Source organism: Ceratotherium simum, chromosome 24, assembly GCF_057802395.1.
Source record: "Ceratotherium simum simum isolate JZ-2026a chromosome 24, ASM5780239v1, whole genome shotgun sequence".
Lineage (NCBI taxonomy): Eukaryota > Metazoa > Chordata > Mammalia > Perissodactyla > Rhinocerotidae > Ceratotherium > Ceratotherium simum.
The window spans coordinates 1823491-1851486 of NC_141923.1; the positions used below are offsets into that span (position 1 = coordinate 1823491).

General features: G+C 67.0%; 1 protein-coding gene across 3 annotated transcripts; it reads left to right on the forward strand.

Annotated features, from left to right (window-relative positions):
* The first annotated feature begins 1339 nt into the window (after positions 1–1339).
* Positions 1340–27483, forward strand: JAG2 (jagged canonical Notch ligand 2). 3 transcript variants are annotated; one of them, XM_087447813.1, is made up of 26 exons: positions 1355–1420; positions 1614–1964; positions 9937–9994; positions 11988–12239; positions 12499–12559; positions 16152–16282; positions 16400–16519; positions 16708–16821; positions 17082–17195; positions 17338–17451; positions 17532–17578; positions 17685–17855; positions 18809–18959; positions 19111–19263; positions 19339–19452; positions 19689–19802; positions 19900–20013; positions 20183–20299; positions 20829–20856; positions 20945–21030; positions 21809–21922; positions 22030–22145; positions 22581–22829; positions 23569–23700; positions 25505–25661; positions 25963–27483. In XM_087447813.1, exons 1-26 carry the CDS (start codon positions 1355–1357, stop codon positions 26445–26447), a joined length of 3729 nt encoding a protein of 1242 aa, XP_087303939.1. In that variant the 3' UTR covers positions 26448–27483. The 3 variants fall into 3 exon arrangements, with proteins under 3 accessions (XP_087303938.1, XP_087303939.1, XP_087303940.1); XM_087447812.1 differs by lacking the exon at positions 17338–17451 and having other exon boundaries at positions 1340–1420; XM_087447814.1 differs by lacking the exon at positions 1355–1420 and having other exon boundaries at positions 1632–1753.
* The last annotated feature ends 513 nt before the right edge of the window (positions 27484–27996 follow it).

Here is a 27996-nt window from a genome sequence, read left to right on the forward strand (position 1 = left end):
CCAGCCCAAGGCCCCAGGCAGATTTGCCAGAGGAGCCAGGGGAGAGAAGACAGCCCAGTCATTGTAGGGGCTGGGCCCTGTGGACCATATCTGGATCCCTAACCGCCAAGGCCACCACCAGCCCTGGAAGGGACCCTGCTTGGAGGGGAAGTGATGTTTGGAGACAAGGAGCCCTCGGTATTGACTCCGTGGAGGGGGGCGAGGTTATCCCGGCAGAGGGCAACAAGGTGATGACAGAGCAGTGGGACGTGGGCCCCTGGCGACGAGGACAGCAGGAGGACCCTCCTTGAGCGGCCCTCACCTCGTCCTTTTAGGCGTGCACCACCGTCCTTTATTCCCCTGTCGGCCCCCAGCCTCCCGCCGAAGCCCGCACGCCCGGCCTGGGCGTGCGTCGAGAGGACGGCCTGGCGACCCCTGCGCCAGCGCAGAGCTGGGCACACAGCCTGCGCCGGGAGCATCTGTTGCCCGGCTGCCCGACCCGCGAGCCGTGCGGCAGGGAAGGCAGGGGCGTCGGAGGGGAGCAGCGCCCCCTGCGGCCGGCGTGGAGGCGGTAGGAGCGGCGCGGCGGGGCCGCTCCCCGGGGAAGGGGGCGCGCAGTGGGGCTGGGCACGGCTCGGGGGGTGCGTGGGGGCCGAACCCTGATTTGTGCAGGAGACGGCATCTCCCCTGGGACCGCGCCGAGCGCGGCGGCGGCGCACTGATGGGAGGGGACCACGGCGGTGACCTCAGGGGGCGGCCCACCTCCTAGCTCTTGACACCCGGCGGAGCCCGGGGGAGCGGAGGCCGCTTTGCGGCGCCGGCCCCCGCTCTCCGGACTCAGCGGAGGCGTTCGCGGAGCCCCCACGGCCCTGCGCCCCGTGAAGCGCGCGCCGGCCTCGGGCGCTGGCAGGAGGCGCCCTCCGCCGCCTTTAAAGGCCGGGCGCCCCCGGCCCCCCAGCCCCACCCCGCGGCGCGGCCCCGCCCCCTCATGCATATGCAGGTGCGCGGGTGACGAATGGGCGAGCGAGCTGTCAGTCTCGTCCCGAACTTGTTGGCTGCGGGCGCCGGGAGCGCGGGCGCGCAGAGCCGAGGCCGGGATCCGCCGCCGCCGCCGCCGCCGCTGCCGCCGCCGCCGGGAGGGAGCCGGGCCGGGCCGGAGCGCGGCCGCCTGCGAGCCCTAGCCGCCGCCGCCCCCGCGCGCCCGCCGCCCAGGCCCGCCGCCCAGGCCGCGCGGCGCCGCCTCGACCCCGCCCGCCGCCGCTGCCGCCGCCGCTGCCGGCGCTCGGAGGGCGGGCGGGCGCGCGGGCGCTGGGAGGCCGGGGCCGGGCGCGCAGGGGCGGCGGCGGCGGGCCCGGCGGGCGGGGTCGAGGCGGCGATGCGGGCGCGGGGCCGGGGGCGCCTGCCCCGGCGGCTGCTGCTGCTGCTGGCGCTCTGCGTGCAGGTGAGCGGGGGCGCGGACGGGGCGCACCGGGCCGCCCCTCGGGGCCGGGCGGCACCGCCTGGGGCGCCTCCGTTCGGAAGCCCTCGAGGCTGCGCGCCGCGGCGGGGGCTAGGGCGGCGGAGTGGGGGCGGAGCGGCGCGCTCGCCGACCCCGGCCCGCGCCTCCCTGCGCTCTTTCTCTGCCTTATTTTTAGGCGGCGCGGCCCATGGGCTATTTCGAGCTGCAGCTGAGCGCGCTGCGGAACGTGAACGGGGAGCTCCTGAGCGGTGCCTGCTGTGACGGCGACGGCCGGACGACGCGCGCGGGGGGCTGCGGCCACGACGAGTGCGACACGTACGTGCGCGTGTGCCTGAAGGAGTACCAGGCCAAGGTGACGCCCACGGGGCCCTGCAGCTACGGCCACGGCGCCACGCCCGTGCTGGGCGGCAACTCCTTCTACCTGCCGCCGGCGGGCGCCGCGGGGGACCGGGCGCGGGCGCGGGCCCGGGCTGGCGGCGACCAGGACCCGGGCCTCGTCGTCATCCCCTTCCAGTTCGCCTGGCCGGTACGTGCGCCCCCACCCCCCGCGCCTCAGCCCTCCCCTCCCTCGGGGCCGGCGCCCGCCCGCCCGCGGCCCCTCCGGCACCTGCGGCCCGGGCCCTGCGTGCAGGCCGCGCGCACCCAGACGGGGCGGGGCCGGCAGGGGCGCCGCGCGGCGGGCGGACCCCGGGCGCGTGCTCCGTGGGGCCCGGTCGGCGCCCGGCCACGTGGGCGCGCGGGGGTCGCGGCGGGGCCGGGGGCGGGGTGGCTGCGGCGTGTGCCTGCATCGCCTTGCGCGTGTCTGTCTGGGTGGGGAGGCGCGGCGAGGCGCCCCGGGCCCGGGCAGGCCGCGGAGGCATGTGCGCCGCGCGTGCTGGGGCTGGTCTGGGGCAGGCCCCGGCGGAGCCGCCCCGGGCCCGCGGCCAGCCTGCGCCCGCCCTGTCGTTTCCTGGATGCCCGGGGGTGGGGGCGGGGTGGGGTGGGGGGCAGCTCGGGCCGGCGCCCGGGCTCGGGGCTCTGGGCCCTGGAGGGCCTGATGGGTGTGTGTCGGCGGTAGCCCCGCTGCTGGCCTAGGACCCGGGGGGAAGAGACACTGGGCCCTGGTACTGTGACCTTTGTCGCAGGTTTTTCTGTTTGTTTGTAGAGTTTTGGTCTGGTTTGTTCGTTCTTAGGAGGGGGCCTGGGGGCGGCTAGTGAGGCAGGAGCCCTGGGCTGGGCACGCTGTGGGGGATGTGGCCCATCCCGTGGGCAGCCCTGGGCTGTGGTGGGTGAGGGCTGGGGTGGGCGCGACGGCCTCCTGGTGCCCAGTGTGCTCTGCTTTGTGCAGCACGGCTTGGCCTGGCCGCTCGGAGGTCTCTGTGCTGCAGTCCAGGAACTGGTTGGGGGCTGGAATGGGAGAACCCTGTGAGGCAAGACCCCAGCATGCAGGAAGGGGTCAGGGCAGCCGGGGTGGGCCTGGGAGCCGGGAGTGGCTGGAGTGGGGTGCCAGCCTGTGACTGAGAGACCTGTCCTTTTAACTGAGGACTTCCGGCTGGACCAGCCAGCAGGAGGCACCAGGAATGTGGCCGCCCAGTAGCCCGACCCTGAAAGACATTGGGAGTTGAGGCCAGGCCAGCTGAGTTTGGGCCCATAGGGCCTACCCTGTGGGGGGCCAGGCTCCCTGCCCCACCCTGGCTGAGTCCTGTGCTGGCACCTCCTAAGATTGAGCCAGGCGGCCTTGACCGCTACCCCATCTCACCCCTTCCTGATCTCCTGTTCATACAGGGAGGCTTGGCACGGCCTCCTCTGGCCATGGGCCTGCCCCCATGTATTTGGGTGGTCTTTGGGGTCTCCTTTGACCCCAGGGCCTTGGGTGGGGGTGTCCCTGAGATGGAAGAAGCAGGGGTAGGTGTGGGAGGGCCTCGTGCAGTTCCGATAAGCCCAGCCCCGTCGCCCCCACAGCGGCGCAGCAGGCAGGTCTGAGCAGGGCCCGCAGCCTGTCATCTGCACTTGGGCCCTGGCCAGCGCGGCTCCAAATCGCTACCTGAGGATGTGTTTCTGCTCGAGTTGGCAGCCGTGGGCGTGGGGGCGGGGAGGCCTGGGAGGAATGTGGCGGGCCAATGCGTGTCCCTCGTGGCTCTCGGACCCACCGGCCGGCCAGGGGTGGACGGGATGGGGCGGGCCCTCGCCTCCCTGGGATCCTGGGGGTCTGGGCACCGGGTCTCGGGCCAGTTCCGCTCCCTTCGTGCTCCCAGCTGGTTCCCTTGGTTGCCTCAGAAGGGGGCGGGCGGCCCACCCACAGGTGGGGGGCTGGGGCTGTGGGGTGGCTGTGTATTTGGGGGCAGCTCTTGTCTCCTCCCTCCCTGCCGGTGGTGCGGCCTGGCTGCCGGGCGTGTAGCTGTGTGGTGATGCCAGCACCCTGGTATTTCCGCTCTGCCGGCAGCAGCCCCGTGGCCACTCTGCCTCAGCCTGCTGCACGTCCCACCGCATCCTGTGAGCTGGGGTGCGTTTGGAACCCGGGGCACCCCCGGGCCATTCGGCTCCAACTGGGGAAAGCAAGGACTGTGTTTGGCTCCCTGGGGACTGAGGCGGGTGGGCTCTGCTTCAGGGGCTTCAGTTGGGGGAGCAGGGCTCCTGCCCAGGACCAGCTTCGACTCTCCGGCTCTCTGGGGTGCGGGGGGGAGGGCCTTGAGGGTGGCTGGAGGTGGAAGGGGGTGCTGCCCCTCCTGCACCCGGCCTGGCCCCTGGAGGCAGGAAGAGTGAGAGCTGATCTGGGCTCTGTGTCCTTCCTACCCCCCCGAGTGACCCTCTGTCGGTCCTGAACCCTCCTGTGCCCTGGCCTCTGCCAGTGGTACACCAGCCCTTGTTGGATGGTTCTCTGCACCCTGACCTGGTCGCGTGGGCCGGGGTCTCTGTGCTGTTTGCAGTCTGTGGTTCCAGGTTGGTGTCAGGCTCAGCCTGTGGAGGGGGCTGGGTCTAGGGTCTTGGATGTGCCAGGTGTGAGGGCTGCTCCTCCGCTCCTGACGCCACCCGATAGATGCCCCTGTGCCTCCCACTGGCCCCCAAGGAGGTCAGTGGCACCGTTGGCGCTGGTGCGTGGCCTGTGACTGGCAGAATGGAGGCCACTTTTGGTCGTGCATGCGTGTGTGTGTGTGTGCGTGCACGTGTTCTCTGTGACAGGTGGCTGATGGAGGGTTTGGAGGAGCCTGGTGGGTGGTGCGCTCAGAGGGGTTGGTGGGCAGATGGAGGTGCGGTGTGGCAGCCGGTGCCACGCCCCAAGTGACAGGTCTGCTGCCTGGCTGGAGGCCCCGTGTTCCTACCTGGCCCGTGTTCTGGTAGTTGGGGCCCCAGGACCCACCCGCAGGTGGAGGGCCTCCCCGCTGGCACGTGCAGTGTGGGTTCCAGGGGCGGCTGTGTGTGGTGGCACGGATGGAGCGTGGTCACTAGCGGTGGATGAAGCTGGAGCTGCGGGGAGGACCAACGCGGGCACAGGCGCTGTGCATGTTGCAGGTGGGCCTCAGGCTCACCCAGTTTCTGACAGCGCAGCCCACCTGAGATCCTGGGTCATGGCAGGCTCTGGGGCCCGCTTCTCCTGCCTGTAACGTGGCGTGATGGTGTGCTCTCCTAAAGGGGACAGGGCTCAGGGCTCAGGCTTGCAGGAGCCCTTAGCCTGGCTCCGCCACCTGCCTCGTCTCCTCCCCGTCCCCCACTGGCTGCCCAGCCGAAACCCGGAGTCCCTGGGGGGCTGTGGTGTGCTCAGGAGTGGGGGCGGGGACTTTGGCCAGTCAGGACCGTGCATACCCAAAGCGGGCGGCTGGTGGGATGTGAACACAGGGCCGGGCCCCACCGCATCCACCTGCCGTGGGGGCTTGGCAGCTGCATGAGCCCCCAGCCCAAGGTGGGCCAGGCTGGGGTCTGCGCCTGGGGACGTGGCAGTGGGGGCACCAGGAGCACCGTCCTCCCTGTGCTTCCTGCCCCCACTAAGGAGCTGGGGGCTGATGTGGGCCCTAGACCCCCCACACACACACTCCTAGGGCCTCCTCTGTGCACACTGGGGCCCACCGCCCACTTCCCACAGCTTCCTGGCAGGGGCCAGGAGTCCTGCTTGGGTGGACTCGGCGGGCTGTGCCCCGCTCTGCGCCCAGGCACCTGCTTCATGCGTCAGAAGCCTTGTTCAAGGCTTTGGTACGGGGGTGGCAGAGTAGGGCTCTCGGTGCCCAGGCAAAGTGGGGACCGTGAGAGGACAGCACTGGCCTGTGGAGGGCCTGGAAATGGGCTGGGGGCTTTGTCCCTGGACCTTGGGGCGAGCGTGGGTGTTGGGGAGCAAGACTAGCATGACAGGAAGGGGTTGCTAGAGAGCTTGTGGCTCTTAGGGACCTTCTCAGGCTGCTTTGTCATGTCTGGATGGGGAGCACCCTGGACCAGTGAGGGGGTTCTTGGGGGAGCCAAGTGGGGCCCTGAGCTAGAAGTGGGGAGATAAACATCTCTAATCCCCAGGCCTGAGCTAGAGTTCTCATCCCCCAGACCCCAGATGAGCCAGGGTCTCCATCCCCCAGACCTCAGGTGAGCCAGATCCCCATCCACAAGATCCGAAATGAGCCGGGGTCCCCAGACCCCAGGTGAGCCGGGGGTCTCCATCCCCCAGACCTCAGGTGAGCCAGGATCTCCATCCCCAAGACCCCAGGTGAGCCGGGTCCCCAGACTGCAGGTGAGCCCTGTGTGATTGGGATCAGCCTGATCCTGGGCTTTGTTGCAGCAATCCCACAAGGTCTGTGTGACGAGGTGCTTCGAGCCCCTGGGCTGCTGGCCCTCTTGGCAGCGAGGGACCTGAGGGTCGGGTGGGTGGGGCTGGCCCAGGCAAGGCCCTGGCTGGTCTCTGGGGTGGAGTGTGGGCGCCTGGGTTCCTGTGTGGGGTGGGCCTTCGGTTCACTCCTTCTGCTGTGGCCCTGGGGCACAACGCCTTGGGGGGAGGCGGTCCCCTCCCCCTCTCCCTTGGGTGACAATGGCGGCAGAGGCCCCGGCCTCTCCAAAGCTCAGGTTTCAGGAAATGTATCTGTGCTTAGAGCTCCTGGCGCCGGCACCAAGCTCTGCTCCATGGGGGCCTGGGTTGCTGATGTGGGATGCTGCGGGGAGGAAGCGTCTTGGAGCCCATGGACCTGGGCAGTGGGCCTAGGCGCTGTGCTGGGCCTTCCTGGCCTGGGGTGCTCCGGGCCGTGGGGTGTCCTAGATTGTGGGGGCCTTGGGCTGTGGGTGTCCTGGATCAGAGGGTTTGGTACAGCCGGTCCCACGTCTGCCTTGTGTCATTTCCACGTTTTGGGGCTGTTGCCCCATCACTCCTGTCACCCCTTGTGGGGGCTCAGATGAACCATTTGGATCTGGCCTTGGGGGTCTGGGCTGGGGAGGAGGCAGTTGGATGGTCAGGCTGGGGGTCTGCCCATGCGGCGTGGGTGGGTCAGGGAGGCTCGTGGGTAGAGGTGTGGCTGGGCAAGCAGGGACTCTGGCCGGCTGGCTGGCTGGCCTCCCAAGGATGGGGCCGGCTGGGGAGGAGAGGCTGGGGTTCCCTGTCGGCTCGCTAGGGAAGCCGCCCCAACACCCCACCGCCAGCCTCATTGCCCAACCCCAACCCTGTCCCTGCAATTCCGGGACACCCTCCAAGGCCCCCAGCCCAGGCCTGTTGTCCTCTCCTGTTCTCTGGGGATTTGGGGTTGACAGCACCCTGTCCTGGCCCGCGGCCAAGGAGGCAGGAAGCGCAGGGAGGAGAGGCTGTCTGTTGCGGAGGGAAACTGAGTCCTGGAGGCCGGCCTGGGGGAGGGGCGGAGGCTGGGGGAGATGCAGGGGGCACCTGCCGCGGCTCAGGTTCTCCTTGGGTGATTTCCTGCCGTCCAGGTGTGGGGAGCCCAGCTGGCGGGCGGAGGGGCCCTCGTGGGCGGGCGGGCGGCCGCACGGCCCCGCGGGAGCAGGTAACCGGAGCCCTGGCTCGGGCGAAGGTGGCAGTAATCCTACCTGAGCCGTGGGCGAGGGTTTCCTGGGAGCCAGGAGGAGCTCCCTGCCGCCATAAGCCCAGGTGCGGGAAACGCGCCGGTGGCCCTGTGGGACGGGTGGCCCGGGCCTGGGGCTCTCCTCCGCCTGCCCTGCTGGCAGCTCGACCTGCGGTGGTGGTCGCAGGTGCACCCTGGCCCTGTTCTCTCTGGCTCAGCCCGTTGCCGGCTCCCTGCCTCGCCTGTGCCCGCCCTTACAGCCCATTCCATCCAGCAGCCAGACTGACTGCCTTGGGTCTCAGGCCTCAGACTTCCCAGCGGCTGCTTGATTTGCTCAGCGTTGGTGCCAAAGTTGGTGCGGGGGTCTGTGGCCCTGCGCAGTCTGGCCCTGATACTTCTGTCTCCGCGTCCCTGCTCTTCCCGCCCCGCGGCCCTGCCGTGGTTCCTCCCCCTTGGGCTGCTTCCTCGGCAGCCTCAATCCCAACGTCATCCTCTCCGAGGCCTGCTCTGTCCCCTGTTTAGAACAGCGCCCTGCCCCTGGAGCCCCGCTGACTCATCCGTCTGCCAGGGCAGAGATTGTGGTCCCTAGTGGCAGAGCCATGCCTGGTGTACGCTTGATGAATGAATGAATGAATGAATGAAATGACATGAGTGAAGCCTAGGAAGGAGCTGGGCGTTCCAGCTGTCACCAGGAGTGGGTGTGGCCAGGGGCAGGCCGGTTGAGGGTGGCATTCTACGCAGAGGGAGGGAGCTGCATGTGCAAAGGCCCAGGGGCAGGGTGGGCATGCTGGGGTGGAGGCAGAGCAGGGTCTGGGTGGCTTCCAAGAGGGCCAGAGCCGCAGGATCCCCAAGAGGGCTGTGAGCAGCGGAGGAGAGGCAGACGAGCCCTGGGGGCCATTGGGGCTCCTTTGGATGGCGGTGTGGAGGCCCCAGAGGCTGCAGGGAGTCCTTGGAGGGGATGGGCAACCTGGACACGGGTCTGCTGGCCTGGCGGAGGGCGTGGCAGGCGTGAGGGAATGGATTTAAGGGACACTCAAGAAGTGGGATTGAGAGTCTGGTGACAGCCCCACGGGGGCAGGGAGAGTTCTAGAAGCCTGGTGGATGTCTCCCCAGTTACAGCTCGTGCTCCTGGGTGGGTGTGGGGTCCTGTGGGTCGTCCTGGGGTGTCTGGGGGAGGCGCTGGTGGGGCTGGGCTCAGGGCAGGGGCAGCAGTGTGGGGAAGGCTGAGTGGAGCTCAGAGTGGGCAGTGTCCAGGGCCTTGAGGCTGCCTCATTGGAGGGGCAGGAACAGGAGGGGGCAGTTGGAGGCGTGGGGGGAAGGGGGCCCTGGTTTCCCGGGTACAGCCAGACTGCAGGGGCTAGAAGATGGGGGTGCCGAGGGCGGGAGGAGTCTGGCCTTCCCAGTGCAGTGCCCACTGGTGTGGGAGGGAACCAGCCGGCATGTTGCCCCAGAGCTGGCCGTGTCCTGTGGACCCCTGGTCTGGGGCAGGGCCTGGGCTGGGTGGGGGGTGGTCAGCATGTTCATGGCTGGTCAGGAGAGGAGGCTGAGCAGTGTGGGTGGGGGGCCACAGAGGGGCCTGAGCAGGGAAGGGCGGGGCGGGGTGGGGGTGGGGGGCGAGGCCTGCCCCCGCTGCCCAGCGTGTGCCCGTGAGTGACGGGTTCAGCTGCATGGTGGCTCTGGTTATGCTCATGGAGGGGGTGGGTCTTGGGGCTGCTGAGTGACATCACCCCACCACGTGGCCTAGGGCACGAGGGCTGGATGGTCCTGGGAGGGGGTGGGGGGAGAAGTGACTGTGGGCTGAGGCTGCACTGGGCATTCCCTGGGTCTCAGTTTCCCCCTGTGTCCTTGCTCCTTTTCCTGTTGTCAGGTGAGGCAGGTTTGTGGGTTCCGTGCTGTTTATTGTGTCTGGGGGGCAGCCCCAAGCTTGGGCCTGTCGGGGCCTCGCAGTGGGCATGCTCTCTGCCCTGCGGGCCTGTGGGCATGGTGGAGGGGTAGCAGGGTGGCCATGGGGCATTGTCCCTCGGGTGGGCTTGCAGCAGGACCTCTGTTCCCCACTGTGGATCAGGACCTGAGGGCGTGGCAGGCGTGAGGGAATGGATTGGCACTGAGGTGCCAAGGGGTTCTCGCACTCGACACCCTGGTCTGGGCCACCCGGGGACCTCTGTCTGTGGCCACTCCAGTTGTGCCCTCTGCTCTCCCCGAGTCGCTGTCCCTTCTGTCTGTGCTGGCCTGAGCCAGTCGGGCTGGCCAGGTGTGGGCCACTGGGGCACAGGAGCCCGGAGCCCAGGTTCCTGAGCCTTCGTCTTGGAGGAGCAGCCTTCCTCCCTTGAGTGGGTCATCTTCGGGTCTGCTGAGATGTGGCCTGGGGCTGTTCCCCAGAGCCGAGGGGTGAGGTGGGGAGGAGCCCTGACAGGCCCAGGGGGCAGAGTCGGGGGCACTGGGGGCGGGGCCAGGGCTGGGGTATGGCAGGGCTGGCCCCCGCCTGTTCAGCAGCAGGCAGGTGGGGCCCGGGGTACCTGACTGGCCCTTCCCTGTCGACAGCGCTCCTTCACCCTCATCGTGGAGGCCTGGGACTGGGACAATGACACCACCCCGGATGGTGAGTTAGCCCCAGGCTGGGTAGGCTGCTGTCTGCAGGGCCTCCCTCAGGGCACTGGGAGGCTGACCCCCCTTAGCCACAGAGATGTATATGGCCAGGCTCCTGGTCCTCTGCTTGCTGGGGACAGAGGCTCACGTGCCAGGAAAGCTGCCTCTACCACGAGGATCTTGTGCACTGTTTTCCTTTTTGCCCTGACTGCCAGGAAGCTCTGCCATGTTTACGATTTGCAGAGCTGCGCGTGCACTGTTCTCCTCTCCAGTCTCAGTTGCATCTGTGTTCTGATGGGCATGTCCTTTTGGGGTCATGTCGGTGGCATGGTGGAGTGGGGCACCCCTGAGAGGCTTTCTCTGGCGTCATGGCCCCTTGTCTGCTCATCTATTCTGGAACATGGGGCTTGATGGGCCTCTCCCTGAGGCTCACCTGCTGGCCGACCAGCCTCTGCGTGCCAGTCTGTGGTGCCCTATGGTGGGAGGGCAGAGAGGTTTTCTGTGGACAAAGGGAGAGGAGCCCCAGAGGGGGTGGGAGCAGCGTGTGCAAAGGCCCCGAGGAACAGCAAGCCCGATGTGTTTAGGGAGCAGCATGGGGTGCCTGTGGCTGGGAGGAAATGATGAGGGCAGCGAGGCTGGGGCCAGGTCATGGGGTCACCATGCGGAGGCTGCCGTGTGACTCCAAGTGGCAGTGGGGGCGCTTGGACCTGGGGCAGCCTGCAGGGGTGAGGAGGGCCCGGTCCTCTCTGAAAGTAGAAGCAGAGGTTTGCCAGTGAGTTGGCTGTGCTGAGAGAGCGGGCTTGGGGGTGGCCCGAGGAGCCGGCAGGGTGGAGAGGCCATCGTGGGCCTGGGCCAGGGCGTGGTTTGGACATGCTGCATTGGAGGGTGACGTCACATGGGCACTTGGGTGCTGAGTCAGCCAGAGCCCTGGGTCCCACTGGTCCCCATGCTCAGGGGACATGGAGGGGCCGGGCTGGGAGCGGCGGTCAGGGGGATCAGGCGAGCATGGGGATGAGTGTTCCTGGGAGGAGGGTGGCAAGGTGATGGGTTGGTGGGGCACAGGGTGCCAGGCCCTGTTTGGGGAGGGTTCTCCCCAGGCCTTTGCTTGACGCAGCGTGAGGGAGGGAGGGGAGCATGGGATTCCTTAGCCTTTATTGTGGAAAATCCCAAACCAGTACAAAAGCGTGGGGCAGGGTTTCACGGACCCAGGGTGCCCCTTCCCCTGTGCAGTGGCTTCGTTCAAAGTGAGGCCTGTCTGTCAGATCACTGGATTGACGCACATCCCGGGGTGAGAGAAGGTGTTTTAAGATGGGGGCAGAGGAGCTGGCCCGGTGGTGCAAGCGGTTAAGTGCGTGTGCTCTGCTGCGGTGGCCCGGGGTTCGCAGGTTCGGATCCCGGGCGCGCACTGACACACCACTTGTCAAGCCATGCTGTGGCGGTGTCCCATATAAAGTGGAGGAAGATGGGCACGGATGTTAGCCCAGGGCCAGTCTTCTTCAGCAGAAAAGAGGAGGATTGGCAGATGTTAGATCAGGGCCAATCTTACTCACAAAAAAAGAAGACGGGGTCAGGAGCCGTGTGCTCACGACTGGGAACAACCCCGTAGAGAGGGAGCATCACAGAGCAGGAGAGGGGACAACTAAGCAACATCCTGTGCAGGGAGGGGCAGACACGGTGTCCGAGGAGGGGCACTGGCATGGGGCATACTGGGGACACGGAGCTTGTGGCCTCGCAGCAGCTCGTGCCAACCCTGAGGAGCTGTGGTCTCAGCCCTGCCTCCTCCTGGGGCCCCCAGCCCTCCGTGACCCGTCTGCATTGGGGGTGAGGAGCAGGAGCCCTGTCTCAGCTCTCTGCTCCCTGTGGTAGCCGGGCCAGTGTCCCTGCTGTCCCGGCTCCTGCCCGCCCTCCCTGGCCACTGCTGTTGTCCCGGGGCTGCCTGGCCGGGCTGGTCGCTGGGGCCCATGCCACATCCCCGGCGGCCGCGCTGACTCTGCCGCCTCCCCAAGAGGAGCTGCTGATCGAGCGGGTGTCGCACGCGGGCATGATCAACCCCGAGGACCGCTGGAAGAGCCTGCACTTCAGCGGCCACGTGGCGCACCTGGAGCTGCAGATCCGCGTGCGCTGTGACGAGAACTACTACAGCGCCACCTGCAACAAGTTCTGCCGGCCGCGCAACGACTTCTTTGGCCACTACACCTGCGACCAGTACGGCAACAAGGCCTGCATGGATGGCTGGATGGGCAAGGAGTGCAAGGAAGGTGAGCGGGCCACGCGGAGGGGCGTGGGGGCCACACGGAGGGGATGCGTGGGGCCACACGGAGGGGATGCACGGGGCCACATGGAGGGGGGCTTGGGGAGGCCACATGGAAGGGGCGCGCGAGGCCACTTGGAGGGGGTGTGGGGGCCACGCGCAGGAGCCACGGGGCGCCACGTGGAGGGCTGCTGCCCCAGCACCTCTCCCAGGGCAGTGGTGACAGGGCTGCCGCAGCCGTGCCTCTCTGCCCGCTCTGTCCGCAGCTGTGTGTAAACAAGGATGCAATCTGCTCCACGGGGGATGCGCCGTGCCCGGGGAGTGCAGGTGAGTGCTGGGCACTGGCCCCCCTCTGCCACCTTGCACACTTGCTCCCCAGGAGATGCTGGTTGAGTGCCCGCCATGCGCGAGGCCCTGGGTTGGATGTCGGGGTGTGCACTGAGTTAGGGACGCAGGCCCTGCTCCTGTGCAGCTTGTAATCAGCGCAGGGGAGACACTTGTCCTCAGAGCCTGGGGTGTGCCCGATGGCGACAGCCCCACGAGAATAGTGTGGCAGGGGACCAGGGAGGGTGGCCAGGCCGTTTCACGTGACATGGCCTGGACAGTGATGCCCCACAGGCAGAGGCCTGGAAGCCAAGAGCCACCCAGGGGTGGGTGTCTGCAGCACAGGAAGAGCAGACACGGAGGGCACGGTGGCTCATGCTCATGGGTGGGGACGGGGAGAGCCAGCGAGCATGGAGGTGGCACCTGGGAAAGAAGAGGGGCTGCTGGAGGGTTTAGGGCTGGGCAAGGTGGGGTGGAAGGACCAGGGCAGCTGCTGGGTGGGGCAGAGCCAGGCGGGGAGGTGGCTGCAGGGGTGGGGGGTGGAGGTGATGATCCAGCGGGAGGTGGAGAGGTGGTCGGTCCTGCAGACATCCTGGAGTGGATTTGGTGTGGGGGTGAGAGGAAGGGGGGCATCAAGGAGGACCCCAAGCCTTCTAGCTGTGCCTCTAAAGAGTGGAGCTGCCATGCCTGGGGCTGGGACGGCTGCGGGAGGAGCAGGCGGGGATAGAGACAGGCAGGGGATGTCACAGGGTGATGTCTTCCCTGCGCTTCCCCGAGGGTTTGTGGGGAGAGGCCTGGGCTGGGGGCAGATGGAGAGAAGAGGCCAAGGAACCAGCCCCAGCTTCCTGCTGGTGAAGGTAGGCAGCCGGCAGAGCGCCGCCTGGGGTCAGAGGGGACAGGAGATGACACGGGATGGGCGGGGGGTCGGAGGGCACGAGGAGAGTGAGGAATGATGGCAGCCACGTGCAGCCAGTGGAGGCCATGGGGGGAGGTGGGAGAGACCCCAGATCGGGCGGGGTCAGGAGGCAGTGGGAGGGGAGGACAGTGGGTGAGCAGTTCTGCCTGGCAGTGGAGCGGAGGGGCTTGGAGTGGGCGGGGGGCTTCGAGCAGGGCACTCTTACAGTGTGCAAGCAAGGGCGGGTGCTGGGGACTGCACGAGGACAGCTAGGGAGATGGGGCTGGGGGACCAGGTGGGTACTCTCCGCCCTTGGGAGGAGTTGCAAGTTGGCAGAGAGGCGGGTGGGGGTGAGTGAAGCCCTCTGCCCCAGCCTCGGGTCTCACTAATCCATGACCTGAGTTTGCTTCCATATGCATTTGTCAGACAGGAACGCTAAGCGCAGAGAAATTAAGTGTTATTTTCCCGGGATCACACAGCGTTGAGTTTGGACAGGAGAGCCAAGTTTCGGAGCTGGCTGGCTCAGCAGCCAGGAAAGGAGGGGCGGTGACCCTTCTGCTTGTTCTGTGGTGGCTTTGGCCTGGGAGGTAGCGTGAGGAGCAGCCCCGGCCCGTCCAGGGCAGGGAGGTGGGTAGGCTGCCCAAGGAAGGGGTGGGCTAAGGGTTCACCCACCCAGCCCCTCACACTGCAGGACCTCAGAGAAGTTGAGCGGGCCTTGAGGCAGCGTGGGGAGCACTGCAGGGTGAGAGGGCACCTGGTGGGGGCCCTGGCCCAGGGTGGTCCATGTCTTGGGGGGCAAGCACCCCTAGGATCCATGTCCTGGGTGGGAGAGTGGGAGAGGTGGGTGCGGGGCTGGCTCTCTGCCCTCTGACCTGTGCAGTGGGTGTGGGCCTGGGGCCTCTGGGCAGACACGGGCTGTGGGCAGTGAGCACGACGGGCTGGGTCTCGTCTGTACATCCTGGCGTGGCACCCGCTGCTGCAGTGCACAACCTTGACGCCGTGCCAGTGATCCTGGGTGGCCAGTGACCGAGTAGCCGCGGTGGGAGGAAGGTGGGAGAGGAGTCAGTCTCTTCCCCGCCGCCCCCCGCTGCTGGTGCGGGCTGTGCGGGAAGATGGGGGCAGGATTCTGCAGGGACAGAGGGCTGACGGGGCAGGGAGGGGGAGCCGTAGGTGAGCCCCCACTCCCCCTCCCCGTGGCCCTGTGGGTGAGGCCCAGCTGCTGCCGGTGGCTCAGGGCTCAGGTTTCAGTGCAGGACACCCCCCACACCGGATGCCGCGGAGATGGCCGTGCCTTCCTGCGGCCTCCTCCCTGGGCTGCTGGAGCTGCAGCCAGGGAAGCCGGGGAGGTGGGGGCCTGCTGAGGCTGCCCCACCCAGGGCTGAGAGCATGCCCTTGGGACCCTCGGGGTCTGGGCTCCCAGCCGGCCTTGCTGCTCCCTGGTGGGTGACCCAAGGCACGTCACCGCCCGGCTTGAGCCCCCATCTCCACACGTCACCTGGAGGGAGGACTCCAGGTGTGGGTGTGCGGTCCCAGCCAGCGTGGACCCTCCCTGTGCACGTGGGCTGAACGGCAGAGCCCTTCTCACCAGCCTCAGTCTGCCCGTCCCAGTGCCCGCTGAGCCGGTCACGTCCCCTCTGGATGGCTGCGGCTGGGGAGTGGCCCAGGAAGGGCCGTGGCTCTTTCCTTTTACAAAAATAAATTCACGTGGCGCGTGCCGGTGTGGAAGTGACATGGCCTGGACGTTACTCCCGTCCCCCAGGACCGTTGAATTCTAGGAAGGGGGCCGCTGGGGGTCCTGTCCAGGGCCTGGAGGGTCGTCTGCTGGGCCTGGGGCGTCCACCACAGGATGCTGGGCTCTCCCCGCTGATAGCAGTGCTCCTGAGGCAGGAGAGCCCCAGACCTTGAGGGGTGGCCAGCCTCTGTCCCCCAGGAGCAGCCCAGGCCTGGGGTGGGGCCTGCACTGATGGCCTGGGTGCCTTTTCTGTCCCAGCCGCCTGCCCCTCCTCCTGAAGGACTTCCCAGAGGGGACGCTGGCTCACAGCACGGGCCGGGGCAAGGCCCCTCGAGGCCATTTGCCAGGGCATGGTGACTCCTCCCGGGTCAGGAACTGCCCTGAGTCTGGCCCCCCGCAGGGCTGGCCTGGCACAGTCCATGGGCCTCGGTATTCCCACCTGTGAGATGGGTTTTTGATGGAGCTCTATTGGGAGAGAGAAGTTACTGCCCTTGAGTTGCAGGTGAGGTCATGCACTGTGCCCAAGGTCACACAGCGGGGGCTGGGCCAGGAGCTGTCTCCTGATGTCCCACCAGCCTACCCAGCCCTGGTGCCGTCCGGCCCTGGCAGATCTGGCGTGTCTGAACTGGCACGCTCGTTCCCGGGGTCCCGGCAGGGCCTTCCTTTCCCGGCGCCTGCTCTTGGGGCCCTGCTCAGGGATGAGTCCCAAAATAGCTCAGAGTGACTGGACAGCTGCGGCCGACTGTCCGAGGCCAGCGGCCGGGAAGTGCCCGTGACACAGTGCGGGCTGGCCGGCGGGGCCGTAACCCCGGGCTGGCCCGGGGCCTGCTCCAGTTCAAAGGCTGAGGCTGCCTGCCGGGGGGTGGCCCATGGGACTCTGTGCCTGCCTCCCGAGCTGCCTGGGCAGCAGGCACAGCTCCTGAGGTCCACCCTCACCCACTGGGCCTTGCGCCCCCGGCCCTCCCCAGGTGCAGCTACGGCTGGCAGGGGAGATTCTGTGACGAGTGCGTCCCCTACCCCGGCTGTGTGCACGGCAGCTGCGTAGAGCCCTGGCAGTGCAACTGCGAGACCAACTGGGGCGGCCTGCTCTGCAACAAAGGTAGTGCAGGCGGCGGGTGGTGGCAGCCCAGGTGGCAGGGCCTGAGGCTCAGCCATCTTGGGGAAGGTGGGGAGTGACGGCGGGGCCTGTCCCCTGAGCACCCCCCACCCCCCCCAGACCTGAACTACTGCGGCAGCCACCACCCCTGCACCAACGGGGGCACGTGCATCAATGCAGAGCCCGACCAGTACCGCTGCGCCTGCCCAGACGGCTACTCGGGCAAGAACTGTGAGCGGGGTACGTCAGCGGCCCGGCACGTGCTGATTCTGGGGAGCCCAGCCGGGCCTGTCTCCCTGGCCACTCTGTGCACTAGACACCCCCTTACCCCCACCTGGGGGCCTTGGGGGCTGGGGAGGAGCACTTGTGGAAGTGGGGGGCCTGGGCCACGACACCCACCCGACCCTCGCCTCTGGCTCCCACCGCAGCTGAGCACGCCTGCGCGTCCAACCCATGTGCCAACGGCGGCTCTTGCCACGAGGTGCCCTCTGGCTTTGAATGCCACTGCCCGTCGGGCTGGAGTGGGCCCACCTGTGCACTGGGTGAGTGCCCACTCGAGTCTTTGGGGGCTCCAGCTTGGGGTCTCAGGTTGTCTAGAGAGTGGGGGGTGGATGGGGGCACGGTGGTTGAGTCCACACATGTGGCTGTGGACCTAGTGGTTGGTGGAGGAGTGGCAGGAAGACCCGGTACTATGCTTGTCCTCCCCACGTGACCCTGCCTCTTCCCACGGACCCCGCCTCCCTGGGCAGACCCACCTTCCCACACCCTCACGCCTCTCCCTCTGTCCCCCGGCCCTCCACAGACATCGACGAGTGTGCCTCCAACCCATGCGCGGCAGGGGGCACCTGCGTGGACCAGGTGGATGGCTTCGAGTGCATCTGCCCTGAGCAGTGGGTGGGGGCGACCTGCCAGCTGGGTAAGGGCCCCATGGGGCACGTGTGCGCATGGACTCTGCACTCTGCATGTGGCTGCTGCTGTTGGGGCTGCTGGGGCTGCGGGCGCCAGGTGCAGGGCCAGGGGGGCCCGGGCCCCATTGCTGCCCCTTGTCTCGTTCACAGACGCCAATGAGTGTGAAGGGAAGCCGTGCCTTAATGCTTTTTCTTGCAAAAACCTGATTGGTGGCTATTACTGTGATTGCATCCCGGGCTGGAAGGGCGTCAACTGCCATATCAGTTAGTATGGTGGGTGGTGACAGGGGACGGGGCTGGGGGAGCCCCAGGACCCCGCCCATGACACTGACCCTCTCCCCCAGACATCAATGACTGTCGTGGGCAGTGTCAGCACGGGGGCACCTGCAAGGTAAGGCACAGTGGGCCCCCTGCCCCTGCACAGGCGTGGGTGGGGCGTGGGGGTTGGAGGGGCCCGCTGGGGGGCTGTAGGAGGCTCACCCTTCGCACCTTGCCAGGACCTGGTGAACGGCTACCAGTGCGTGTGCCCGCGGGGTTTCGGCGGCCGGCACTGCGAGCGGGAGCTGGACGAGTGTGCCAGCAGCCCCTGCCGTGGTGGCCTCTGCGAGGACCTGGTCGATGGCTTCCGCTGCCACTGCCCCAAGGGCTTCTCGGGGCAGCTCTGCGAGGTGAGGCCCATGGGCACTGCCCTGCCCTTCTTGGTCTGGCGCTGCCCCAGGTGCTGGAGGGGTGGCCGTCGTCCCCAGGCTGCCCAAGTGACCAGGAGGGGCTGCAGTGGGGGTTGGCCCTGCAGTGTCCGGGGCTCAGTCACGGACCAAGACCCAGGCCCCGGAGCCCCGGTGCCTGGCTGCAGGGGGGCAGGGGAGGGGGAGGGTCGCAGGGCCCCTGCTGGTCCTAACAATCCTTCTTGTGGATGGGCCAGGAGCCCTGGCAGGTCAGCTGGCTGCCAGGTGGCCTATTTGTCTGTGACTGGAGGGTGGGTGGCCTTGATGGGGTGTAGCATGTGGGCAGTCTGAAAGAGGGGCCGTAGGGTCAGGTGAGGGTGCTTGAGAGCGTAAGGGGCTGCATGTGCCCTGTGTGGGTCCTGGGTAGGAGTGGGTAATGCTCCCCAGCGGCTCATGCCCCCGCCTCCCTCTGACCTGCCCTGGTCTCTGCAGGGGAGAGTAATGGGCTGCAGGGGGCGCTAGGGGCGGGGCTTGGGACCAGCAGGCTTCCTGGAGCCCAGGGTAGAGGTTGAGCCTGTGCCGGGGCGCCTGGCAGTGGTGCTTCTGGGAAGGACCCACAGACGGGGCTCAGGGCGGTGAGGCGGTCAGGGAGGGGCTCAGGAGCTGGCCTTCCTGCCAGCAGGAGGGCTGAAGGCCGGATGTTGCCTGGGGAGGCAGAGGAAGCACATTGCAGTGGAGGCCGGGGTGGCGGGAGGGGCCTGGTGGCCCGCAGGTGTTTCCGTCCAGCTGACAGCCCGGTCAGTCTCGGGTGGGCAGATCTTCAGGCTCTGGCTCTGGGTGTCCAGGCTGAGCAGGGCGCGGGCCTCGGGGATTCCTTGTATGGACACGAGGCCTGGCTCATTGCCCAGTACCTCTGGCGGGGGGCTGGGCCCTCACAGACGCCCCCTGCCCTGCAGGTGGATATCGACTTCTGCGAGCCGAATCCCTGCCAGAACGGCGCCCGCTGCTACAACTTGGAGGGTGACTATTACTGCGCGTGCCCTGACGACATGGCTGGCAAGAACTGCTCCGTGCCCAGGGAGCCGTGCCCCAGCGGGGCCTGCAGAGGTGGGGGACGGGGAGCGAGGCCTGTGGAGGGTGGGGTGGGGCCTGCAGAGGTGGGGGACAAGGGGCGGGGCCTGCAGAAGTTGGGGGATGGGGGAGTGGAGCCTGCAGGGTATGGGGGCTGGCTGATCCCTCCTCGTCTGGTCTGCCACAGTGATTGATGGCTGTGGGTTCGAGGCAGGCCCCAGGGTGGCGGTTGCAGCACCCTCCAGCGTGTGTGGCCCCCACGGACACTGCGTCAGCCAGCCTGGGGGCAACTTCTCCTGCGCCTGCGACAGCGGCTTCACGGGCGCCTACTGCCATGAGAGTGAGTGGCCGTTGACTGTGGGCCGGGTGGCGGTTGAGCCAGTCTGGGAAGCCTGCTCACCCCTGCCTCCCACAGACATCGACGACTGCCTGGGCCAGCCGTGCCGCAACGGGGGCACGTGCATCGACGAGGTGGACGCCTTCCGCTGCTTCTGCCCCAGCGGCTGGGAGGGCGAGCTCTGCGACACCAGTGAGTGGGCCGCCTGCCTCTCCCAAGCCCCCACCGGCCCTGCACATCTGTGCTGGGCCAGCCACCCACCCCCTGGGGGGGCTCCCACCAGTGCTCAGGCCTGGTCCTTGCTCCGTCGCCTCGCTCTCCTTCCCCGCCCCTCTCTGGCTCCCTGGCCCAGCTGGGTGCCTCCTCCCCCCGGGAAGCCCTCACCGAGCGCCGGTGACCCCCCTGCTGACCGGCGTCCTCGCCCCCAGATCCCAACGACTGCCTTCCCGATCCCTGCCACAGCCGCGGCCGCTGCTACGACCTGGTCAACGACTTCTACTGCGCCTGTGACGACGGCTGGAAGGGCAAGACCTGCCACTCGCGTGAGTGCCCGCCGGGCCCTGCCGCGCTGGGGGGCTGGCTGCCGGGCCCCGCCCGCCGCCCCAGGGCATGCCCGCTGAGCGGCCCGTGTGCCCGCAGGCGAGTTCCAGTGCGACGCCTTCACCTGCAGCAACGGTGGCACCTGCTACGACAGCGGGGACACCTTCCGCTGTGCCTGCCCCCCGGGCTGGAGGGGCAGCACCTGCCACATCGGTGAGGGGCCCTGAGAGCCGGGCGCAGGCACAGGCTGTGCTCCCTTGGACACGCTGGCTGGCCTGCCCCTGCTCTTGGCTCTGTCTGCCCATGTCACGGGGGGGCATGCCGTCGAACCCAGGTATGCCGGGGCCAGCTGACAGCCCCGTCCCCTGGTCCCCCCTCACAGCTGAGAACAGCAGCTGTCTGCCCAACCCGTGCGTGAATGGGGGCACCTGCGTGGGCAGCGGGGACTCTTTCTCCTGCATCTGCCGGGACGGCTGGGAGGGCCGCACCTGTACACACAGTGAGCTTGTGCGGAGGGGATGCTGTGGGCTGGGAACAGAGGCCTCCAGGGTGGGGACCCGTGGGGCGGGGGGGAGGCCTGTGGGCTGGGGGCCCACTCCTCTGCACCCGGCTCCCAAGGCCTGCTACCCAGCTCCACCCCACAGACCTGTCCCTTGCACCCGTCCGCCAAAGCACGGTGGTATCCCAAGACCTGCTGTGCTCTTCTGGCTCCCCCCAGCCTTGCAGCCTCACTCCCTCCCCAGGTGTCCCAGCCTCTGTTGACTCCTCTGAGCACACACCTTTGTGCCCCTCAACTAGAGGCATTCTCCAGGATAGGCCCCTCTGTGACTGCCCAGAGCAGCCTCCTCCCGAAGCTGCCCCTGCCCTGCCCCCGCGCCCCGCCCCAGCCTCCCAGCCTGGTCGTGGTGAGCTGGTGTGGACAGTGCCGAGTCCACCTGCCCTACGCGTCTGGGGTCCCCCAGGGCTGGCGCAGGGGTACGGGAGAGTGGATGCCGTGCCTACCTCTTTTTCTCTTCTCTCAAATGCAGACACCAATGACTGTAACCCTCTGCCTTGGTGAGTGGCAGCCCGGAGGCTGACTGACTGACCCGGGGGGCTCGGGCTGCTGTGGGGACCTCCCTGACACCCGCCCTCTCCCCTGCAGCTACAACGGTGGCGTCTGCGTCGATGGTGTCAACTGGTTCCGCTGCGAGTGTGCGCCTGGCTTCGCGGGTCCTGACTGCCGCATCAGTGAGGGGCCTGGGGCGGCTGGGCGGGTGGGGTGGTGGGATCCCAGCCCTGGGCGTTCCTCCCAGCCCAGCTCAGGTGTCTGGAGTTGGGGGTCAGGGATGTCCACGTACCCTGAAGCCACAGCCACTTTCTGCCTCGCCACAAGCCTCAGTTAACCCCTTGTCTGTGCCCTGCTAGATGCACCCTTCACTCACCCCAACAGCAGCAGCTGGGGGCTGCCCTGTAAGAAGATTGACCTTAGTTTGGGGTGGGGTGTTTGTTCCCCAGAGACCACTGCCCACCCCATTCCAGAGGCAGATGGAGGAGGATGGGGGGCAGGTACTTATTAAAATCTCAGGCTTGGGGCCAGCCTGGTGGCATAGCAGTTAAGTTCGTGCGCTCCACTTCGGCGGCCCTGGGTTTGCCGGTTCAGATCCTGGGCGCGGACCTACTCACCACTCATCCAGCCGTGTTGAGGTGGCATCACACATAGAAGAGCTACAATTCTACAACTATGATACATGACAACGTGCTGGGGCTTCGGGGAGAAAAAAGAAAAAGAGAAAGATTGGCGACAGATGTTAGCACAGGGCTAATCTTTCTCAAAAATAAGAATTGCAGGCTAGTGGCAGTGCCAGGTTCAGCCCAGAGGCCCCATGGGGCACACTGAAGCCCGAGCTGCAGTTGGCCTGGGGGCTGCTCCTCAGACTTACACAGGCCTCCCCCTGCCTCACGCCCCCCTGGGCCTGTGTGTGGGCACTGGTCTCTGCTGTCTGCTGAGCCTGGTCCTTCCCTGCAGACGTGGACGAGTGTCAGTCCTCGCCCTGCGCCTACGGGGCCACATGTGTGGACGAGATCAACGGCTATCGCTGCAGCTGCCCCCCAGGCCGGGCCGGCCCGCGCTGCCAGGAGGGTAGGTGGGGGGCACTGTGCTGGGTGGTGCCATTCCGGGTCGGGGTGTGGGCAAGACCTGGCTTCCAGGGCCGGCTGCCCAGCGCTGAGCCCTCCTCCTCTCCTCAGTGATCGTGTTCGGGAGGTCCTGCTGGTCACGGGGCGTGCCCTTCCCACATGGGAGTTCCTGGGTGGAGGACTGTAACAGCTGCCGCTGCCTGGATGGCCACCGGGACTGCAGCAAGGTGTGTGACCCTGCCCGAGAGCCTCCCCGACCAGCCCTGCCCAGCCCTGCCCTGCCCCGCCTGGGTCCGATGTCCCAGTGCCCCTGGCCCAGGGGTCCCCGTCATTGGTCTATAACCCTGACACTTGATTTGTGAGACCAGGGAACTGGTGCTGGAGGTGGAAGTGAGCCGTGTCTCTCTACCTTTGCTGGCACAACCAGGCACCTCCCTTTGTGCACTTGGGGAAACTGAGGCTCCACCTGGTTCAGGCTCCGCCTGGCCCCGCCCTCTCTCAGGGTCAACCCTGCTCTGGGTGGGTGGTCCTTTCTGGTGCTGGGTTGTCTAGGAGCTCTGGTGCTGGGGCGGGTGCGGCCCTGGACTCGCTGACGGTGTCTGTCTCTCCCGTGTGGTGCCTGCTGGTGCCCGCATCTGTTTCTCTGTGCCTGCCTGGCCCAGGTGTGGTGTGGGCAGAAGCCGTGCCTGCTGGCTGGCCAGCCCGACACCCTGAGTACCCAGTGCCCACTGGGGCAGCGGTGCCAGGAGAAGGCCCTGGGTCAGTGTCTGCAGCCGCCCTGTGCGGCCTGGGGGGAGTGTGGCGCCGAGGAGGCCCTGCTGCCCAGCACCCGCTGCCTGCCGCGCTCCGGCCACCTGGACAACAACTGCGCCCGCCTCACGCTGCGCTTCAACCGCGACCAGGTGCCCCAGGTGAGCCACCCCTGCGGGTGGGTGCCCCAGGCGTCTGCAGAGCCCGACGCCTCATCCTTTCTCTTAAGTGGCAACTCAGAGAGCCTGAAGCTGCTTCTAGCAGCCCCGCTACCCTGGCCGTGGCTCAGCCTGTGGGGTCAGGGAGGCTGTGGTTGGCACATGGCCTCTCAGGGAGCCTGGCCTTGTGGGGTCCCATGAGGGGGGGTACCAGGGCCGGTGTGCCCCGTGGGGGCAGCAGGGGAGGCCAGGAGCGGCGGTCCCAGGCCAGGGTGCCTTTTGTCCAGTCGTTCTAGGGGCCTGGACTAAAGATGTCCACGGGCCACCAGATCTGGGCCCCTCGGCTTTCCAGGGGCGGTCCAGGCCAGCGTGCAGCTCTGTGGGCAGTTGTGTGGCCTGAGTGCTCTGACCCCAGTGGGGAGCGCTCAGAACTAGATGAGGCCCCACCCTGCCCCCTTGTACCTACAGGTGGAAGCCAAGAGGATGAGGACTGGGGGGGTGGGGGCTGTCGCCCCAGGCCCCGACCAGCCCTGACGCGGGCAGTGGTGGTCTTCATCCTGGGTGGGGGGCACTGGACTGGTGTGGAAAGCAAGGTACCCACTGGCCCCTACGTTCCCACTCTGCGCCCCCAGACAGCTTGTAAGCTGTGTCCTACCGCCTGCCTGCTGTGCCAGCTAGGGGACGAGTGGCCTCGTTTCTTTGGGCCCCGGACCCTGCTCATGTGCTGCTCATCTCCGCCTAGGGCACCACCGTGGGCGCCATCTGCTCGGGGATCCGTGCCCTGCCGGCCACGAGGGCGGTGGCCCGGGACCGCCTGCTCATACTGCTCTGTGACCGACCGTCCTTGGGAACCAGCGCCGTGGAGGTGGCCGTGGTGAGTGCTGGGCTAGTGGGGTCCTGGTCTCGGGTCCCCTGGGAGATGGGGTGACCCACAGAACCTGGAGTCCACCCTGGTGCAGTTGTAGGTGGCGGGGCTGTGGCAGCTCCCCTTGCCCTCGCTGGAGGCAGATTGAGCCGGGGCAGGTCTGCAGGGGAGGAGATGTTGGCCCAGCAGGGGCAAGAGGAGGAAGAGTGGGAGTCCAAGAGGCTGGACACTCAGATAGCTTGGTGGGGCCAGTGCACATGCCAGGCCAGAAGGCTGGGTGCATCGCTGGGCCGGCAGCTGGGGTGAGGCAGAGGTTGGGGGGGTGGATAGGAGGTGTGTGAACGTCCGACACTGGACAGGAAGGGCAGGGTGCGCTCGGGGCCCAAGGAGGTGCTAATTGGCGACCCACGGGGCCAGCTTTTCGAGGGACGTGGAGCAGGGGTGTAGGGTGGGCTCACCCGTCCCGTGTGCTGAGATGGAGGCGGGTCCAGAGCAAGCCGGCAGAGGCCCATGAGAACTTGTCTGTGGTGAGGTGGGGGGGCACTGCCCCCCGCGGTATGGAGTAGAGGAGTGGTGCAGGTGCCAGCGGGTGCAGGTGCTGGGGGAGCCAGGCTCAGGCCGCAGAAACGGGCGGGGTGGGGGCCAGGTCGGCAGGTGCCATAGGCCGGGCAGGTGTTGGGTGTGGGGATACAGAGGCAACGTGGGGGGAGTGGTGGCTGGGACCCTGGACTCGGATCGCACCGGTTCTCAGATCTGGCGTCTGAAGCCTCGGAGGCTGGGCCTCTGGCAGGAGTCCCTGGAGCCGGGGGAGCCCTAGGTGACAGCAGGAGTTGGCGTGCTGCAGCAGCATCCAGAGAGGGAAAGAGAGTGGCGGGGGGCCTGTGGTAGACAGCTAGGGTATAGTTGGAGGGTCCTGCAAGGAGGAGGATGGGCATGAGGAGCCTCCCGAGGCTGTGGGCTGAGGATTGGGGCGTTTGGGGATGGGAGCCCTCATCTGGGACCCTAACTGGGGGCTGTGGGGCTGAGTCCGAGGGGCGGTTGTGGCCAGGGTGCCTGGAGCCGCGGCCAGGGGCCTCCTTGACCAGACGGGGCGGGTGGGATTGTAGTTGGTGAAGCCCCGTCCTCCTGCAGGCTTGTTTTCACTTGGTCCCCTGCTCTGTCTGTGCCGCGTTCCCGGAAGCCTGCGGCAGGAGGGGTGCCTGTGGCCTCAGGCTGTCCCTGGGATATGTGGTCCAGGCCTGGGCACCTGCCTGGGTCTCGGCTGAGTGGGCATCCTTGGGGCGCTGCTCTGGGCCCCCGGTGGGTGTCAGCTGTGAATGGGTAACCACGTCAGGTGAGGCTATGGCTTGGGGATGTGCAGAGAGAGAGGAGGGAAGGAGGCAGAGCCATTTCTCTGGTGGCGAGGTGGTAGGGGCCACACGGGCGGAGGCATGGCCCCAGGGTAACTTCAGCACTAGCACTGGCAGCAGTGCTGGGTTTGTGATGCTCTTAGGGCCGTGGGTGTGGCCAGCTGGACAGCCATGCCTACTCCAGATGCAAGGGGGTCAGCAGGAAAAGCAGATCAGGCCACACCTGCTTCCCTGTGAACTCCCTGGTGGGGTCATCCCCACCGCGGGACACCCCTCCAATCAGCCTCCCCCCAAGAAGCCTGGGGGACCCAAGTCCCCAGCCCTTGTCTAGTGTATCCCTGCTCACGGGGCCGCAGCTGCCTGTGTCCCTTCTTGCAGCTGGCCGGGAGCCTCGGCGTTCCGGGGGCGGGGCGCGCAGGCCCCTGGACACGGCGGGCGCCTCTCAGCGCTGTCCTCTGCCGCAGTCCTTCAGCCCGGCACGGGACCTGCCCGACAGCAGCCTGATCCAGAGCGCGGCTCATGCCATCGTGGCCGCCATCACCCAGCGGGGGAACAGCTCGCTGCTGCTGGCAGTCACTGAGGTCAAGGTGGAGACGGTCGTCATGGGAGTCTCCTCCACAGGTGAGCAGGGGAGGGGCTCCCTGGACCCCTGGGCCAGCAGGACTCTTCCTGGCACACCCGGCTCAGAGGGGTGGGGTGGGCCCAGCCTGGGGCTATAGATTCTGCTGCCCCGCTGGGCGGCCGCTTGGCTCTGCCGGTGGAAGTGAAACCCCGCCATACCTGTGGGTAAAGGGCCCCCAGCCCCACCATGGGCCCTCTCCCCAGCTCTGCTGTCCCAGCCCCTATCCCCGGACCCCCCCTCAAGCCAGGAGCCACAGGCCTGGGCGTCACAGGCTGGTGCCCTCACGGCCGCCCGCCCCAGGTCTGCTGGTGCCGGTGCTGTGCGGCGTGTTCAGCGTGCTGTGTCTGGCGTGTGTGGCCGTCTGTGTGTGGTGGAGCCGCAGGCGCAGGAAAGAGCGGGAGAGGAGCCGGCTGCCGCGGGAGGAGAGCGCCAACAACCAGTGGGCCCCCCTCAACCCCATCCGCAACCCCATCGAGCGGCCGGGCGGTGGCGGCCCGGGCGGCGGCCCCAAGGACGTGCTGTACCAGTGCAAGAACTTCACACCACCGCCGCGCAGGGCGGGCGAGGCGCTCCCCGGGCCGGCGGGCGGCGCAGAGGACGAGGAGGACGAGGAGCCTGGCCATGGGGAGGCCGACCCCCTGGAGGCTGAGAAGTTCCTCTCGCACAAATTCACCAAAGACCCTGGCTGCTCGCCCGGGAGGCCGGCCCGCTGGGCCTCGGGCCCCAAAGTGGACAACCGTGCCGTCAGGAGCATCCACGACGTGCACCGCGCCGGCAAGGAGTAGGACAGTGGCCGCCAGCCGGCCTGGGACCCAGGACCCCTCGCTGGGCACCGCGCCACCCGCCGGACCATAGGAGGCTGAGGCCGTGTGCATAGTTTCTTTATTTTGTGTAAAAAAACACCAAAAACCAAAAACAAATGTTTATTTTCTACGTTTCTTTAATCTTGTATAAATTATTCGATGACTGTCGGGTGGAGAACAGCGGAGTATTCGGATAGTTGCTATTTTTGTAACGTTTCCGCGTCACACTTGCTGTGTGGCGGGAGAGAGCAGAGGGTGTCTGTGTTCTCACCAGATTGTTTAACGTGTGTTACCAGAGGTGGTGCACTGTTTACAGAATCTTCCTTTTTATTCCTCGCTTGGGGTTCTCAGTGGCTTCAGGCCAAAGAGCCAGTGGGACCCATGGCTGTTGGTGGGACCACCGTGGGTGACAGCAGGGCCAACGGTGTGGCCCGTGGCTGTTGGTGGCACCACCCATGGCTGTCAGCATGGCCTATGGCAGTTGGTATGGCTTGAGGCTGTCATTGGGTCCCATGGCTGCCGGTGGGACCACCCGTGGCTGACAGTGTGGCCTGAGGCTATTGGTGGGACCTGTGATGTTCAGTGTGGCCCGTGGCTGTTGGTGGCACCTGTGGTTGTCAGTGGGGCTTGAGGTCATAGGTGGGGCCTGTGGTGGTCGGCATGGCCTGAGGCCCGTGGGCAGACCCTCGCTGGCTCACCGGTCAGTCCCCTCCAGTCTGCCGTCCCTGCTTGCTCCTGCCCGGAACACCCGCTGTAGAGATCTCTCCACTGTGCTTTCAGAAGTGCCCTTCCTGACTGCTCTGTTCTCCCCCGGGACGGTGGCAGTATTGAAGCTTGTGACAAGTGCCTTCACAGACTCTCCCCTCGCAACTGTCAGCGTTTGCCGTGGGCATCAGGCCGCTGCCCACCTGCCGGCCCCGGCCACCCCTCCTCGTGAAAGTGCATTTTTGTAAATATGTACATATTAAATGAATCACTCTGTATATTTGATTTAATAACTTAAATGCTTTGGCCTCCCTGTTCTTTGGGTGCTGTTCCTTTGTTACGTGGAGTTGGGGCAGGGGCAGGGCCTCCACGGGGAGATCCAGGTGCAGGGAGGCTGGAGCGTGGGCTGCGTGTCGGGCCCGTGGCCGTGGTGGCCGTGAGCAGTGAGATGGTCCTGCTGACCCTGGGGCCCTGCAGGCGGCCAGGGCCGTGAGCACATTAGTATCCCATGCGGTGGATACAGCTCTGCAGAAGCTTTCCTGGGAATAGGGGGAGGTGCTTGGCACCTGCCCCAACTAAAAACACCCAAAAAATGTTTCATAAAATAGTTTAGTGTCACTTAGCAATGAAGAGCTATCACGGTTTTAAAGAATTACCGGGTCAAAACTCGGGAGACTGAATTCAAGGCTGTGAGCTGCTCTTGTGTCTGGCTGGTTGGGCAAGTGAGCTCAGTGTGGTGGCCTCGCCCCTGGCTGTCAAAGGCCGACTCCTGCATCTCGTCGGTTTGTACGCAAGTCGGCTGCTGTCCAGAGAGCGGGCTGGTGGT